This window comes from Melitaea cinxia, chromosome 20 (genome assembly GCF_905220565.1).
Source record: "Melitaea cinxia chromosome 20, ilMelCinx1.1, whole genome shotgun sequence".
Taxonomy (NCBI): domain Eukaryota; kingdom Metazoa; phylum Arthropoda; class Insecta; order Lepidoptera; family Nymphalidae; genus Melitaea; species Melitaea cinxia.
The window spans coordinates 9,537,548-9,556,884 of record NC_059413.1 but is presented as its reverse complement, the minus strand read 5'-3'; the positions used below and the strand labels follow the sequence as shown (position 1 = coordinate 9,556,884).

General features: G+C 37.3%; 1 protein-coding gene across 1 annotated transcript; it reads left to right on the top strand.

Annotated features, from left to right (window-relative positions):
- Positions 1-742: 742 nt before the first annotated feature.
- Positions 743-17,424, top strand: LOC123663223 (PAX-interacting protein 1). Its single transcript, XM_045597918.1, has 16 exons — positions 743-838; positions 927-3,428; positions 3,538-3,705; positions 3,782-3,886; positions 4,440-4,518; positions 5,874-6,007; positions 6,673-6,763; positions 7,599-7,722; positions 8,266-8,359; positions 9,811-9,957; positions 10,451-10,597; positions 12,692-12,904; positions 13,757-13,909; positions 14,200-14,278; positions 15,844-16,063; positions 16,407-17,424. The coding sequence occupies exons 1-16, from the start codon at positions 743-745 to the stop codon at positions 16,969-16,971; spliced, it is 4,917 nt and encodes a 1,638-aa protein (XP_045453874.1). The 3' UTR covers positions 16,972-17,424.
- The last annotated feature ends 1,913 nt before the right edge of the window (positions 17,425-19,337 follow it).

The window sequence follows — 19,337 nt, the reverse complement described above, 5'->3', positions numbered from 1 at the left end:
CAAGTTTTGTTCCAGACTCTTGGAAATCATAAATAATTTTACCGATATTAAAACCCGGCAAGAATCCCATACCTCTTTTCTCCACATTAGCCAAAATATCAGAAAACCTTATAAATAATAGATTGGAATGGATAATGGAAACCAGAAAAATTCTGGCTCTCCTTCAATTTGGGTTTAGAAAGGGTTTGAGTAGAATAGATAGTCTTAGCATTCTTACAACAGACATTCATTTTAAATTATAATTAAAATAATTATTGCTTCGTCGTTGACCCATTATCATCCAAAACTTTAACTGCCCTTTTTTCAACATAACAGTATCACTACTTATCTGGTTCTCCCAGAATACCCTCGATATATATATTGCTACCCATATTTATCTACCCTCATTTTAAATTACCTACTGTTAATAAGCTACAAATTAAATTAGTTAAAATTTCAAAATAATGTTTTACATCATGAAGATATTATAATTAGAAATACTATTAGCCATTACATACCTACAAGACTTGTGCAAACATTAACATTTTAATACACAACAAAATTTATGTAAGTAGGTACTTAAAAAAAAATAACATAATAGATTTTTATGTTTTTCAGTGAGGTTATTATCCGATTTTTTTATATGGCAACGTCTTTCATGATGGACGTTCTCGCTTGAGTTTTTACTTTTCGGCGCTCGAACTAAAGTTCAATTACAATGTTTATTTAAAATAAAGTTTTTATAATTTCGCTGAAATAGAAAATGGTAACGATTGTTGACGATTTAGATTCATTAACTTTGCAAGAGCCAGTTTTCAAGGATGTCAAGTACTACCTCTCTGGCGATGTCTCGGAAAGGGTTTGTTTTTGACATGTATACTTGTTTTTATTTTTATTTACGCTTCGAATTGTAGTATAACTGGTCCCTTGTTTTATTGTAATTGCAGATTATGCAGTTGCTTCAGTCAGGAGGAGCGGAAAACACTAAATATTTCTCTGATTATGTCACTCATCTAATTTGTGGAAACAATGCCGCTGATACGGACCTCGATGACGCCCAAGACATCTACCAGATCCCAGCAGTAACTGAAAATTGGGTTCTTGCATGTGCGCGATTGAAGAAACTTGCCAATACGAAGCCATACTTTCCTAGCAAGAACAAGATATTTTCAAATGTTACTGCTTGTGTGACTAAAGTAACTCCCTCTGACGCCAAAGCGTTATTCGCACTCATAACATATCATGGTGGAAAAGTGAAGTTGAACCTAGATACACATTGTACACACTTAATTAGTGGTTCTGCATCGGGTAAGAAGTATAGTGCTGCGCTTACGCTTTCTTCTAGAATAAAAATTGTTACCCCTGATTGGGTACTTGAAAGTGTACGAGCTAGAATTCAAGCAGTGACAGAAGTATTTCACCCTAAACTACTTGTAACACCTCAGCCGCCACCTAAACCAATGGATCGAATCAGTGCTATTACTGGATTCGATTTTGAGGAAGGAATTGCAAAGAATGAGGTGCCAACTCAAAACATGACTGAAAATAAAGACGAAGGTACACAAGCATTATTAGACAAACTTAAACAAAGAATGCCTTGGAACCACCCACCTTCCTCAGCAAATTCTTCTGCTGCTGTAACCTCTAATGTCAACTCAATGGGTTACACAACTGCTATGTCAACATCAAATATTATAAACAAGTCTATACCTCAGGGCATTGTTACCCAAAATGTGCAAATTCAAGGAAGTCAGGCTAACACTCAATTTATTCAGAAAATGGCACAAAACTCAGTAGTATCTCAAGCTGGCATGAATGCACAAAATCAACAGGTTAATTTACAACAGCAAACTTATAGTCAAGCTCAACAAAATTCGCAACAGCCACATGGGCTATCAGCTATACAAATTCAACAACAGAAGTTGTTGCAACAACATCAATTAAGAATGCAAATGCTACAACATAAAATTGGTAATCAAAATCAACAAGGATTTGCTCAATCGAATGTATCAACTTCGCAAATAACTCAGAATATTTCTAACCAATTGCAACAACACATTCAGAATAGTAATCAAAATATTAACACATCAATGAGTTCAGCGCAGCAACAAATTGAAAATATCAGTCAAATGTTAAGTCAAACAGCTAATAATCTACAACAAAGTCAACTTAATCAACAGAATATGGTAATGAAACCAGGGTTAACCTTAAGTCAACAGAGTGCTGTACAAAACATTGCTCAACAGTTGGCACAATCTACACAAAATCTTCAACAAAGTCTGCAAAACGCTAAACTCAATCAAAATTTAGGTCAGACGCAAGTATTAAACCAACAACAACTTATAAATTCGGGACAGCAAATGTCGGGACAAAATCAGGGTATAATTCAACAGCAAACTGTTCAGTCACTAACAAATCAACAGCAAAATATTAACATGGGTGTTATTAATCAACAAGGATTGGTTACATCTCAGGCTCAAACTGGACAGGGAGGTCAACTTAATCAACTTGTTGGAAACACAACTCAACAATCCGTCATTGGACAACAAATACAAACTGTTCAGCAAAATATACAAAACCAACAAGGTAACACAGTACCTGTGCAGGGTACCTGGAGACAGCAGAATATCCAGATGATTCAGGGACAACATCAAATTATCAGAAGTCCTTTAGTTCAATCTCGTAACCCACCAAATCAAGTTATATTGCAACAGCAAATCATGCAAACACAACAACAAGCTTTAATTAGCAACCAGCAACCTCAACTGAGCCCACAACAACACACAATACAACAAACTTCACAACAAATCCTTCAACAGTCAATAAATAATCAAGGACAAGGAATTAGCCAAACTCATCATCAAATTTTGGTGCAAAAGCAACAATTGTTAAATGGATCGGGCCAGCAACAGATAGTACAAGGTCCACAGCAGGTTTTGATAAATCAACACACAGGACAACAACAAATTTTAGTACATGGAAATCAACAAGTTACTTTACAAGGTGGCCAGCAAATAGTGTCACAAAGTCAAATTGTCCATCAAGGTGGTCAAATTGTGAACCAAGGTGGCCAACAGATAATAACTCAAGGCGGTCAACAAGTTTTATCACAGGGTGGTCAACACGTGATAACACAACAGGGTCAACAGCATCAAGTAGTTATTGCCCAGCCATCCCAACAAATAGTAACACAGTCTGGCCAGCAAATAATAGGCCAAACAGTTGGTCAGACGCAACAGGTGCTGACGCAAGTGCCTCAATCACCACAGCCCGGTTCTCAACTAGCAGGAGGTGGTATTCAGCAGATAATTACTCACAGTGGCAATCAACAAATTGTGTCACCGGGGGGTCAGCAGATAGTACAAGGTGGACAGAATGTGTCCTGGCAACAACAGCAATACTTGCAGCAGAGACAACAAATTGGTCAACCTGGAGCTGTGGGACCGAGGGTAAGAAAATTTGTATTATTTTCTTAGTATTTTATTTGTAAAAAAATTTACTGTCACAACTAAAACTTATTCTATACCTTTACTCTTCCTCAATGTCAAGGTTTTACAGGTGTCGTGGACAGCGGGCGGTGGTGGAAGACAGCTGATCCATCTCGATGCTCAGACACATGCTCAGTTACAACAAATGGATCCTCAGCAACGTGCAATGTTTGTCGCACAGTTGCAGAAACGGAGACAGTTACATATACAGAGGTCTGCAGCCTTGGCTCAACAACAGGTGTGACTATTCTAATACACTTCGTTTTCAATGTGAATATTATTATTTATTATTAATCATTGTTGTAATATTGTAGCAAAGTGGAGTAGTAGCTGGTTCCCCGGGAGCTCCATCACCCGCACCACAGAGTGTTACGTTCATAAGGAGCCAGTTACCACCTGGGTTGTCACAGCAACAACAGGTAATAGTTTTATACAATTATAATGAATAAATATATTTATGAATAACAAAAAGTAATACAATTTTTTATTTAATAAATAAAAAATAAAGTCTTATAAAAAAAGAAGGTTAGACTGATATAAATAATTTATTAATGTAAAATAAAATAATAAAAAAAAAAAATTAAGAAAAAAGATAAATTCATAATAGAATGTTTCTTATTCATAGAGAATATTCATAAAGATTAAATAAATGAAACTAATAATAATTTTGAGAATTTTGATATAGGTATAAACAACACATAAGTTAATATACTTTAAATAAAAGACACATTTTGCAACTTATTGAACACTACTAAGCAAATTTATTAGCTTGAAACAGTATAATATGCAATTTAAAAACCTGTTTTATATTGTATATGAAAATGTTTGAGAGGATGTATACAGGTTTATCAATGTTATGTTTAAATACTAACAAACTTGGGCTAACACATTTTGTTATAGGTATTAAAATTGCCATGTGATCAAGATATTTTATATTTTTTAGAATAGCTTACAAATATTACATATTCACAGGTACAATGGCTACAGCAGCAAGGTGCTAGGACAGCAACCATACCGGCAGCGCAACCGACACAACAGCCACAATCTCCTGGTAAATATTATTTCTCTTGAAAAAATCATTCATTTATCATTGCACTGCAATTATATAAATATCCTTGCTGCATTTTAATATTCTATATGCTCCTATTTTCTGTAAAATTAATTTTGTTCATATTCAACTAATAATTTAAGGCATTTTTTTTAATATTTACTCTTTCTTCACGCTTTTTTTTCATATTCATTAATTACTGTTTATATTATTTATTCAAATACTAATCTACCAACCAGCTCCCATTAAAGATATTTCATTTTGTTAAAGCAATAAAGATTTTATATATTCTTAAAAATTTGTAAGATGACTAGGATATTTGAAATCATCAAAGTAGTAAAAAGTGTAATAGAAAATTACCAGGGACACATAAAAGCTATGTTCATTGTGATGTTGTCCTGCTTACGCTTATTTTAAGATATATTTTTAGGTATCTGAAAGAACATTCAAGCAAAAGTGTTGAAGAATGTGTCCTGTTAGAAGTTTTGGTATTCAAATTGTGATTCATACATAATGATGCCCTACAGTGCTGATCGGAAATTCTAATTTCAATGTGATACCCACCTCATGTTCTAATACAACGATGAATATTTTGTAGTTCATCGTCAAGCATTGATATAATCTTTAACTTTTTCTTAAAATAAGTTTATTTAAATATATAAAAAGATAGTTTGATATTTGTCTTATTAAGTGTTACAGATACTTTAAAATATATCTCAATAAAATATTTTTTTATTGTGAAGAAGTGCGTTTTATGTAATTAATCTATCATACTCTATTTTATTAAAACAATTTTGGTTTGAATTCTGATGGATTCACCTGAATCAGAATGTAAGTAAATACTTTATTTATATCAATAGTATTAAGTTTATGTGAAAGGCATTCACTTATATTATGATATGGTTTAATAATATGTAATACTATATTTTCTATTTTCTCTATTATCTTTCTAATTTCATATCACCATCGTTCAAGACTAATATATCATAGTTCATAGTTACTTTAAAATATGTTTCTAGCATCAAATATTTTAAATAGACATACTTATTACTAACAAAGCTTACTGCTACTAACTTGCTTGACATTTAAATATAGGGATGTCCATTAATCACATGATGTTTTTTTACCAACTTCTTAACCCTTGTGTAGTAATATTGAAATTTTGAGAATATTTTTGCGTGTTTAAACCCGCTTTCAGCCCCTCAGGGGGTACAAGGGGAGGTCCCCTTGTGATACTACATGATTTTTTTCCCCTGTTGAAGCCTCATGTAATTAAGGGACGAATCCATAGTTGTTGCAAATGTTTTAATAATAAAATTGAAAGTTGGAACGTATTGTAAATATCGTGTGGCCCACAGCGACGCCGGCGGGCGCCGGCGCGGCGGGCGACACGCCGCTGCAGCAGCTGCAGCGCCAGCAGCAGTACCAGCGCCTGCAGCAGCTGCAGGCGCAACGCGACCACGCCGCGCACCACCACCAGCCACCCAAGCCGGTCAGAAACACATGTCCCATTTTTCTGCTGCCAATTAAAAATTAATTTATTGAATTATTACTAATAATTATTTCATTATTTATCTGAGTAGTAATTAATTTTTACGATTATTCAAAAATAAGTATATATAACACTTTATTGTAACTGAAAAGAGAAATATTACATAGTAAATTGATTTTAACAAAGTATCATAAGGTACAAATAGAGGCCTTATCACTGAAAATCGATCTCTTCCAGGCAACCTAGTGGCAGAGGAGATTGTATTGTGTTGGTGTAGATGTATGAATTATAATATAAACATTTAGATTGAGACATAAATGTGTAAAATATTTATATAGACACATATGCACCTATAAATACATACAGTACACGATTCATACTAGTGGACCCAGTAGATGTTGTCCTGTCGGGAATAGCACCTACCAAATTTGATTGCTCGCATACAGACAACAGCACCACCTTGTGCCAATTGTTTTCAAACCATCCATAAACCCATTGAAATATGCATATGAAATTTCAACAAAATCAGTCCAGCCAACAGTTTACAAGAAGTTAGGTGACAAACACACACGCACAAAAATTATATATATTAAGATGACTTTCGAACATGCAAATCTTAGAAAATTCAGATTCAATTTGAATTTAATTGACTTTTATATATTCAGGTTGCTCCAGTTACCCAACATGTAGTGACTCCTTTGCAAGAACAACAAGTGGACGCTCTGCTAACACCTACTACTCCTGAACAACAACAAGGTATGAATAATTTTAATAATTATGAATTTAGTGCCGCCTGTTTTAGTATCACTGTTGATATCTTTTTTATATCGTGTTTTTAATTGTTGGAATATGGAGTATTTTAAAGTGTTGTTTAGCTTGTGCAAATGAATAGGTGTCAGTTTGATAAATTGAAATAGCTCTTTGTGATCCATTTATTGTCGAGTATAAAATGTGTACTCTGGGTTTATTTGTCCCATATAGTACATATATATTATTAAATAAATTTCCAATTTTGAGGATCTAGTGGAGAAAATTCGTATTTCATTGACTAAGCATACTGGTTCGCTCTCATATGATCCACCTATTGTTAGATTTAATTTCATTGATCCCACTTATAAAAGAAATGGGAAAGCTTAATATTGCTCCTAACATGCAAAATTTGGCTGACGCCACGTTGGCGCAATGGTTACAGCCATGGGTTGTACCTGTTGCGCTGGTGGATGCGGGTTCCCCGCACATGACAAACATTTTTATTGGCCATACAGGTGTTTGCCTCGGTCTGGGTGTCTGTAGTCCTTGTGGGCCTCCCCACCGTGACTCGGAGAGCACGTTAAGCCGTCGGTCCCGGTTGTTATCATGTACACCTGATAGCGATCGTTACTCATAGTAGGGAATATATCCGCCAACCCGTATTGGAGCAGCGTGGTGGATTAAGCTCTGATCCTTCTCCTACATGGGGAAAGAGGCCTATGCACAGTCGTGGGATATTACAGACTGAAGCGTATGTAAAATTTAGACAGAGCTGCACCGAGTTTCGTGCACACCGTATATCAACTCGGTTAAGATTATAGCTCGGGATGAATGATTCCAGCGGGCGCGGGCGCGCTGCTCGTGAACCCGAAGACCAAGACGGCGCTCGCCAACATGCTGTCCATCCGCCTGCAGGGCGCCGCGCCGCCGCCCGACCACGAGCCCTCCGCCGCCGGCACGCTGCGGTAAGCTGCGGGGCGACCATGGCGGAACTTGACTTTTATATTCAATTTTTTTTTTACACAATACACACACGGTCGTCTGTTCCTAAAGTAAGAAACTTAATGCTTGCGTTATAGGTAATAGCCGACTGGTATACTACATTTTTTTTTTCGATAAACATACTTATAAATAATACATATATAAATATATAAATAAATATTTATATTACACCCAGACTCGGGGTGGGAATCGAACCCACAACCCTCGGAGCAGAAAGCAGGGTCACTACAAACTGCGCCAACGGGCTAGTCAATTCAATACTTCTTTTCGGTTCATTTTGCTTACATTTTTCGCATTAGTTTCCAAAAGTTGTCTTTAATGACACTATAAGATAGTGTATAAATTAATCAGTTCCAAAGATGTAACAATTTTTTCTAACATCTAATTGTAGTGTTTAGTTTTTATCAATTTTTAAAAAAATTATTTTTGTATTTATGCACCGCATATTTTGGGTCTTCAAATTGGCTTAAAAACTTAAACCATTATGTGGTATGTGTTCCTTTCAGGCTGATGACGGCGGCTCACGCGGCGGGCGGCGCGGTGCGCCCCACGCGGCTGCTGCTGGGACCCGCGCACCACCCGCACCAGGTCCCTACCCCGGTAATACACATTGTTATAGGAAAACATTACACAAACTATTTAGTACAAACCACATACACACACATATTGAGTAAAACCTCCTCAATCATTTACAGAGTTGAAATCCAATGAACACGTATTTTTTTTTTAATTTAATTGTAATTTTTTCAATAATTAATAACGACTTTAAATAATAATAATGGTAAAATTAACAAATCTTAAGATAATATTAAACATATTATTACACAAGTACACCAGTGCTTTTAGCCTCTGAAAATGGTAAAAAGTGAAAAAAAATACAGTTCGATGAAACCCATTGTAAAAGAAAGGAGAATACAACGAAAATGAAAGGAAAAAATTTATGGGCGATTTGAGGTCTAGAAGTTGTTGGATACAGTTTATCTCGATTTTCGACTAAACTACTCCTTTTGAAAAATGTTTAGTGTCAAAGTTGTAGGTAGTAAAAAGATCTACAACTTTTGTATTTACACTTTTTTCACAAAACCTCAAAATTCATGTGAAAAATTTAAAAAAATTTATTGGTCTTTTTATTTGCATTTTCTGAAAACATTTACCACAGTAATGTATTTTTTTATACCATCAGAAAATAGAGATTTCAACAAATAAAAAGCCCACTGACTTTTTTAAAAAAAGCTGATATTTTGACGTGAGAATTTTCGATTGAAAATGAGGGTACTTTTTCGATATTGAAGTCAAAATAAGGTGAAAAAATAAATATTTTAAATCAAATAAATTAGTGTGTTTGGCACATAAAAAGGCGTTTTCACCAAATTACGTAAAAAAAAAAATTTTTTCTTGTAAAAGGTAAGAATAAAAAAACCAAACATTTGGTTTTTTGTATTTTTCACTTTGATTTTGAGGTTATGTGAAATAAGTGTATATACAAAAGTTGTCGACCTTTTTACTACCTACCGACCTACAACTTTGCCGTTGAACATTTTTCAAAAGGACTTGTGTAGGTTGGTCGAAAATCGAGATAAACCGTTTTTACCCTTAAACCCACCCCCCTACCCTCCCTACTCCCCGACCTCAGATCGCCCGTAATTTATTTATCCTTTCATTTTCGTTGTGTTCTTTTTCTTTTACAATGGGTTTCATCCTACTGTAATTTTTTTTGTTTCAAAAGCTAAAAGCACTGGTCTATAGGCTGTCTGTATCTCTGAAAATAGTCTCATTATATAGGTACAATTTTAAAAGTTAATCAAGTCAATTTTATTCTAATCAATGGAACTTATAAAGCCGACCGGTAGTGTGATAACCATCCAACTGCTGGCTTTGAAATACACAGGCCGAAGACGGGCAGTTGCGTCTTCGGTGCGACAAAGCCATGTCCAGCAGCGGACTGCAATAGGTTAAATTGAGGAGGATGATGATGATCCCAATCACACAACATTAATACTAGAAAAACACATTGTATACGGTAACTAGAATGTTAACATGACATTCCCCAGCAACCGGCGGGCAGCGCGGGCGTGGTGAGCAACAAGGTGTACGCGGGCGCGGTGCGGGCGGCGCCGCCCCGCGCGCAGTTCTACGGGCACAACCCCAACCTCAAGCTGCCGCCCGACCTCTTCCTGCTAGGCTGCGTCTTTCACATCGTGAGCATTACGTTCCCGGTATATTTAAGCTAGATGAGTATGGCTATCGACAAGGATATTGTTACGTGTTAGGGTTCGAAGGATTTGGAGAGAAAAACCTGCTGACTCTTTTCAAGACTTTATTCACTAGCACTAGGTCCAACACAAAGCACTAGGTTCAAACGCTAAGCACTAACAATGTCAAATGTCAATGTCAATGTAAAATGTTGCCGCTAGATGGCTCTAGTTTCTTTGTGTGTCCTTAACAATATTGATTCTTTATTTATTATCTATAACGCTCGATAGCACTGACTCGACTGAACTGTATTTTAACATTTTGTGGATATATGTGTAAATCTTTAATTTAAATAAATTACAAATTATTTTCTGTTTGAGACCTCTGCACGGTGTGAACAATGATACATATACTTATTTCTACTGCATTATGGGTTAAACACTGTAAGCACCGCTACCGTCTAGCGTACACGGATATGTCTAGTGCGCACGCCGCCAGGTGGAGTACCAGCAGTCGGCGGGCCCGGAGCGCCTGGCGCGCTGGGCGGAGGCGCTGGCGCGGCGCGGCGGCGAGGTGGAGGCCGGCTACTGCGCGCGCGTCACGCACGTGCTGTGCGAGACGCAGCGCCACGGCGTCGTCATGCAGGTCAGAGCGCTTTAAGGCCACACTTCCTATTTCAGAAAATTATTCGATATGAGTGCTGTGTGGCTACGGCACTAAAGAATTTAGCCACCCCCCTCTCTTCTCGTGGGTGTCGTTAGAGGCGACTAAGGGATAACAAGGTTCCACAACCACCTTGGAACTTAAGAAGCCGACCGATGGCGGGATAACCATCCAACTGCTGGCTTTGAAATACACAGGCCGAAGACGGGCAGCAGCGTCTTCGGTGCGACAAAGCCAGTACTGCGGTCACCAACCCGCCTGCCCAGCGTGGTGACTATGGGCAAAACACATGAGTTCACGTTATTTTTGGCGTCAACTTGTGGAGGCCTATGTCCAGCAATGGACTGTATAGGCTGTAATTATTGATTGATTCGATATATTTTTTTAACGTAGAACGAGACGCGTTATTTGCGAGCAATTTACCGAAACAGGCCATTCTTCCTTAGCCAGTTTCTAAATTCAACTAACATCTTACACCGTAGTTATAATCCTAACTATAATAAATAATTAATTTCGATCAGATTGTCGGAATAACTATCTATTTGCTTACTTACTGTACGATAAGTAAAATTATAATAAATATTAAATTACTTATTTGTTAAATAATACTTACCTATGAAATTGCCGTTTTTGATAAGTTAACGCACCTTTTTTTCTATATTTTTTATTTTTATTATTCAATGTTACCCGTGCAATCAATGCATTTTTGCCGACGTAGTGGTAACTTATTGACGTCTTTCTTGAAAAACTGCTGGATGGGAGGCAACAAACTCTTCAATGGCATTTTGTATTGCCTCTCGGGTATTGAATTTTTACCCGCCAAAAAGTTATCCAAATTCCGGAAAAAAGGAAAAGTCTGTAGAGGCAAGATCTGGTGAGTACGGTGGAAGACGGAAAACTTCCAACCCAAGCTCTTAACTTGGTGACGTTCTGCTGTGCAGTATGAGGTCGCGCGTTGTCGTGCAGGAGCAGCGAAGCGGAGCGATTGACCACAGCTGACTGGACACGTGCGAGCTTCCCCATTATTGTGTTTAGTTCTTCACAATACACGTCTGCAGCAATGCTATGCTGTTTGGTAAGAAGAAGCTGTGATGGTGCTAGCCCACCAAACAGTTACCATCACTTTTCGTTTAGGGCATTGTTCAGGTCCTGAACCAGGATCTAACCAACTAGCTGAGCGCTTGCGATTGTCGAGTAGAATCCATTTTTCGTCACAAGTAACAATGCGATTCAATATGGCTTCGTTTGTGTGCTGTTGAGCAGTGCAAGGCACGTCTCGATTCGTATCTCGCGCTGGCGTTCATTCAATTCGTTCTTGCCAATTTGACGAAAATGGACCAATATTGTTTTAGTGCTAACTTCGAAAGCTGCTCCTAACTCAGCTATAGTTTGAGAATCATCAGTCTCCACAACCGCCTTTAATTCGTCATTTTCGACCAACATTTTCGGCCGACCACGTGATACATTTCTTAGGTTAAAATTTCCGGAACGAAAGCGAGTAAACCAATAACAGGTAGTACGATCGCTAGTAGTGTTCGCACCGTAAACGTCGTTGATGTTGCGTGCCGCTTCTGCCGCTTTGCTACCACGACGGAATTCCATAATTACTCGAATTTTAACATATCCACGATGACGAAAAACGTACAAATGCGATGTAAACAGAACGCTAACCATTAAACAAATGACTAATTATAAAAAAAGAATTCTATACTTTTAAAATAAAAATAGTTTGAAATACAAGTTCTTAGCGAATGTTTTTTAGTTTAGAAATTGTACGGTTCAGCCGCACATACATATCGCCCGATCAGCAGTTTACGTTAGTTGCACGATTCATTAGCTAAATACATCAGTTCACGTTCACATATCATCATCGTACAGCGCGTTCGTGAGCTCATTCATAGCAATTAAATATTAGCAAATATATTTATATTTTAACTTTTATTTTTATATCTTTTATCTACCATAATCAGCAGCAGCAAGTCAGGTGCGATACGACATACATAGCCAGTACGACGAAAGGGCAATTTCATAGGTAAAGACCTAAGCGACAGTGTTAAGAGTGTCGGACGTGCGCAGGCGCTGCGCGACGCGAAGCGCTGCGTGACGGCGTACTGGGTGGCGGACACGCTGGAGCGGCGCTGCGTGGCGCCGCCGTGGCTGGCGCTGCACCTGCCGGCGCTGCACGCGCGCGCCGAGCGCCCCGCCGCGCACCACCGCGCCGCGCTGGCGGGCTGGCGCCGCGACGAGCGCCGCCGCCTGGCCTGCAGCCTGCGCCAGCTCGGCGCCAAGGTTGGCAGGGCCGCGCTAACACATAACTACAATATAAATAGTAATAAGCCCAGAGTAAACACGAGAAGGAATAACAAAATTGTAACTCCAAACTGTGCAAAGTAAACGTCTCCTTTCTGGGTTATGGTATTCGTGTGTGTAATAAAATCCAACAAACAATTTTGTAATTGTCTCAACTCGTCTAAATTTAAGTTTGTATAAAAAAAAAAATTAATACATAAAGCGTATGCAGGATTATATAGGGAGCAGCGTGGTGGATTAAGCTCTGATCCTTCTCCTACATGGGGAAAGAGGCCTATGCCCAGGAGTGGGATATTACAGGCTGAAGCGTATTACTTTGAAACCGGAATTCTTACTATCCAGCCAATATAAAGATTGCGTGAACTTAGTGACGCTATATTTCATGCAAAATAACTCTAATTTTGTTCTAAAACACAGTTTATATATTATTTTCAAAAGAGGAACTGCACAGTTTCTTGCCGATTTATCCATAGAGAATCTACATTTCCGAACCTACCGACCTAATCGATTTACCGAATCGCTGGTAGCTTTTACAGAAATAATAATAACTTTAAAATTTTAGTTTGTAAAATGACGATTGGAAAGTGCTATTTGAATAAAGTTGTTTTTGATTTTGATACGTTGAAATTTTTATTAATACTCTACAAAAACAAATTCAAACAGAATCATTAAAGCTATAAATAAATAAACGCTTCACACTCAACGTCAAGTTAAATTTTAATTTTGGGTCTTCGCGTGTGTCACGCAATTATAACAAATAATTAACGATTTTTACCTTACAGTATAAATGTTATCTGTATAAGTAGTGAAACAAAAACATTCGATCACCAGCTGACGCCGTATATGAGCCGCGACAACACGGTGTTGATTGCCAAGCGCGCGGAGGGTAACAAGTACCGGCGCGCGCGGGACTGGGGCATCCCCGTTGTCAACGCGGCCTGGCTCACCGACCTGCTGCTGGGGAACATGACCGCGCTAGCTCAGGTATATGGACTGGAGACATTTTATGATACTCAATAACACTAGAGACCTTATTAGTCTGTAAAGTACCACTGCTGGGCGAAAGGAAAATAATCGGAGTCTAATTTATCAAACTACTTTTTTTATATATGACTTGAATGACAAACAAACTTACAGTCTACCTGAAGATCTGCGTTTAGAAAAGAACATAATATGTATAATCTCCGTAACAAAGGAAGAAAGCTTTATTATTTTTCATATTGAGTGTGTCACAAATATGATTTTTTAATTATAATATTTCATTCTAATTTCAGATTGAAAATGCGAAATATCAGCAATTTAACTTAGCTAGCCCATTCCGTATGGACTACAGCTTGGTTTCACATCTAATGAGTAAGTGAAATGTACACAGTCTAAAAATAATTAGTTAAAAGGCTCCCCCTTCTCAATGACCTTGAGCATTTAATCTTTGTCACACCCCACCCACCCCCACTTACCCTGATCAGTGTTACGCTTCAGCCTGTAATATCCCACTACGGGGCATAGGCCTCTTTCTCCATTTCTAAGACCAATAGCTTGCGTACAAGTTGTGATCATCCATAATTATTATTTAATTCTTCTTCTTGTCGTGTCGATTATTTAGGCTCTAAAATTATATTAATTACTAGCTGTGCCCGCGACTTCGTCCGCGTGAAATTTAACAAAAAAGTTATAGTTCAGTTCGCAGTTATAAAATAAATAATTTTAAAGTAGCCTAAGTTACTCCTTACTATATCAGCTATCTGCCGGTGAAAATTCCGTTAGAATCGGTCCAGCCGTTTCAGAGATTAGCCGAAACAAACAGACAGACAGACAAAAATTGTAATAATGCTATTTTGATATATGTATCGTGTATACATCCATATGCATTTAGTAAAAAGCGGTTATTTTAATATTACAAACAGACACTCCAATTATATTTGTATAGATATAACTAAATTTATGTTTTATTCTATTATCGGCTCAGTGAAGATCGACTTTAGGTTCAGATCTTAGATCACTAGTTTAAACTAAGCAGCGTTTACATTCGTATACAGCTCAAAATGAATAATTTAAATTATTTTTTTATTTAATATTTAATACAATTGCAAAATTCAAAAGTAAGTCTGTCTGTCTATTACATTTTATGTATATCTTGGATTAAAAAAATTTAAAGATTTGCGCGTAAGCAAGAGCAGCGAGCGATGGCGAGCGACACTAGTTCACCGTACAAAGGCCTCTTCTCTGGCCGTCTGCCGCGGGCCGCCCGTCGCCTGGCAACTCAGACCCGCTAACTAGAAATTATATTTTGACGATTTTCTAATAAAATACTGCACTTAATAAAAAACCCTCCCGTAGAATTATTAAGTACAGGATTCTTAATTAACAAAAAAAAAAAAAAAATATTCACTATTATAAGTAGTAAAATTAGAAATCCTATACGATTTTTGTACGCGAAGTGAGGTAAGGTAAAAATTATTTCTCTTTATTTAGAGAGTTTTATCTTACAGTCACATTAATAAATTGAATCCGAGTTACAACATATATTTATTTGATATTTTTAACGTAACTTTAACGTATACTTTATAGCACATGCAAACGGTTGAATTTTTCTGAGATCCCCTTAATTAATTTTATTATTAGTCTTAATAAAGATATGGACCGTGAAATGAAAGTTTAAAATCAAAACTGGCTGACTGAAGTAAGACTGAAGTAAGTTCTGCACAATAGGCCTGCACTAGGTTTTAGATATACGAAATGTAACTGGTTATGAGAGAAAGAGAAAAAAAATGTGTGCTCGCAAATCTTTCTCTTGCTCCGTTCGCCTCGCCCGATTACACTTTTTGTAACGCTCTCGTCACGCATTTACCAGCTTACTCCGCAAGTCAAGCGTGCGTAAAGAAGTTTGACTTCAATTACATAATAATCCAACGTTTCAGACGCGTGGAAGATGCCCATCAACATAACGCAGGAGTCGCACGAGCGCGCCAAGCGCAGCGCGGCGGCGGCGAGCGGGCGGCGCGCCAAGCGGCCGCGCCTCGAGCCCGCGCCGCCCGCGCCGCTCGCGCCCGCCGCGCCGCCGCCGCTGCACCTCGCGCCGCGCGTGCTGTTCTCCGCGCTGGCGCCGCCCGCCGCCGCGCGCCTGGCCGCCGTCGTGAGGTACTGCTGTGTCCCGGCAGGCAGGTGTGCCGCTCGCCTGGCGGGACAGGTTACCGTAGCTGTAACACGGAAGGCATCGTAAACGCGTTGCTGACCCTGCCTCCGACTGCCCGAAAGCTCTGGCTACTTTACTCACCGCTGGAACACAAAACTACTTCAAAGCAGTGCTATATAGCTGTAATATTCTAAATTTCTAAGTAAGTTGCGGTGCTTTTGGTATGGCTATTACAGATTTTGAGCAGGATATAATCTGCTGCTCCAGATAAAGTAGTGCAGTTGATTTTACGCTGATTAATAATGTTAACCAACTAATACTAATTCAATGAATTTGTGACATTTACAGACAACTCGGAGGCCTTGTCGTAACGTCAGCAGCGGAAGCGACTCATCTTGTAATGGAAAAACTCGTTCGAACATGCAAACTTGTGAGCTGCCTTATCACCGTCAAACATTTACTTACCCCTGAGTGGATAATGGAGAGCCAACGGCTAAACAAGTTTGCGGATGAGGCCAAACATGGCCTTCGAGATGAGGATTTCAATAAAATGTTTAAATGTGACGTCGATGAAGTATTACTGTGCGGTGAACAGAGGCGGAAGTTATTTGAGGGAATAACATTCTTCCTAACTCCCTGCGTCAAACCTTCTAAAGCTGGACTTACCGAGATGATAGAGCTATGTGGAGGAAAAGTTGAAAAGAACCGGAGGTCCTATGTCTCGATTCAGGAGATGCATAATCAGAAACCATTTAGTTACTTAGTTCTAACGGTGCCCAATGATTTGCATCTAGTTTACTATCTCCTTCAATCGGAAAAGACTTTGAATGTGGTGTGCAGCACTGAAGTAGTTTTATCTGCCATCATGAGGCAAAAATTGGAAATAGAAGAGTTTCTTGTTAAAATAGATTAAATGTAAATTTTGGTGTCGATTACAAGTTTCAATGTTGTGAATAAAGTATAAATCTCTTAAATTTTTACAATATGTATTTAGTTAATGTATGAAATACTTTGTGTGTAGTAAATGTGTAAAATATAGTTTTACAGAGTACAATTTAGTCAATATGTGTTAGTATGTAATTAATTTTATAAAAATCTCATGCATTTCTTTAGTAGTGTAGAAATAATTGTGCCTTAGATTTTGTTTCTATTTGTTTCGAAACCCTTTAAATTTTTTATTTAAAAATATATATTTATTAATACCTTGAAGGGGGTTTCTGTGAAATTGTTTCATAGATTAAGGATAAAGATATATTTTTATGTATAACGAATTTTGAAATTTTATATTATTTTTTAAACAAAATGAAATAGGATATAAGACTGGTTTTAAACATATTGTAAAAAGGAATAAATGAATTTATTATTATGGGCGTTTTTTCTTTTCCATAAAGGATTTATTTTTCTATTTCAATTGTATTCAAATAATTGATGAATTGTATAATAAAATAAAAAAAGGAGAAAAGAAATTTTCTTTTAATGATGTAATTATATATCGGATGCGTGTATTTATCACGTGATTGCCTTTTAGCAATTTTTTAACCCTCTTCTTGGTGATATGTAGTGAGGTTATAGACTACCCCCCTCCCCGTCCTTACATTTCATTTTACAAATTAATTTACCTAACTAGAGTTAAAAGTGAAGCTACTATCGATTAGGAATGTATGAAGAATCGATAGTAGATCTATATCTGCAGAGAAGAATCGGTAAGGAACAGAAGTTTTGTTTTGGTACAGAGTATACTAAAATTTTCAATATTTTATCTTTAAGTACAGGCAATCTGATTAAATTATGGAAAATTTAGTATTTTGTAAAAATTTCTTGCCTGGCATTAAGGTTGCAGATTTATGAAAAGAAGTACTGAATGAAATGAAAATATTCATTTCGCCATAAGATTGATTATACACAAACGAACGTCAAATAAATCTAAAACAATTTAGTAGAATCATGACAGTAAATCAAATCAAAATGTACCTAACATTACAAACTTCATCGGCTGTATAAAATACTAGCTGTGCCCGCGACTTCTTCCGCGTGAAATTTAATAAAAAAGTTTTTGTTATGTGTTCACAGAGTTATAAAATTATTTTCTTAACTAAAAGTAGCCTAAGTTATAGTATATAAATATATATATATATATATATACACGCCGCGTTGGCGCAACGGTTACAGCCATGGATTGTATCCGTTGCGCTGGCGGTTGCGGGTTCGATCCCCGCACATGACAAACATTTGTATTGGCCATACAGGTGTTTGCCGTAGTCTGGGTGTTTGTGCAGTCCTTGTGGGTCTCCCCACCGTGGGTCTCCCCACCGTGTGTCGGAGAGCACGTTGAGGCGTCGGTCCCGGTTGTTATCATGTACGCCTGATAGCGATCGTTATTCATAGTAGGGAATATATCCGCCAACCTGCATTGGAGCAGCGTGGTGGATTAAGCTCTGATCCTTCTCCTACATGGGGAAAGAGGCCTATGCCCAGTAGTGGGATATTACAGGTTTATATATTTAGCCTTATCAGCTCTGGCAGTGACAGTCCCGTCAAAATCAGTCCAGCCGTTTCAGAGATTAGCCGGAACCAACAGACAGACAAAAAATGTAAAAAATGTTATTTTGGTATGTCTACCGTGTATCCATATACATTTAGCAAAAAGCGGTTATTTTAATATTACAAACAGACACTCCAATTTTATTTATTTTTATAGATTACAATAAATTACATAACCTAATGTATTGTGTTGGCCGAGAGGAAAAAAAAGCCGGAAGGAAAAACTCGTTAGACTTTTCCAATTTAAGGTCGTTATACAAAAAATAAAATAAAAATAAAAATAATCACAAGGCGATGAAATAGCCAGGGCGAAGATGTAAAAAAAAAACATGAAAAAACAACGAATATAAATTCACACGATGTCTCATTTTCTCATTATAACCCTTTTATGATCATCAGATTTGGTGATTTTTTTTCAAACCACTCTTTTGAGCATTATGTAATTAAAAGACGATCCCTCAGGATATATTATATACTTTTGCCATTTTAAATTTGATATTATATACTTAGTTATTTTATTTAAAAAAAAGAAACAAAATTACAGTCTCTAATGAAATTAAGTTATTAAACATTTACATGTTTTCAAATGGACAATTAAAAATTAAGAACACATGGAATATTGAGTTCCAACGCCTCCAAGAAGGCTGTGCTTTATTCTCACAAAATGAAAAAAACGGAAAGCGCTTACTCTTAAACATCTATATTTTTATTAATCTTATATATAAAATTCTCGTGTCG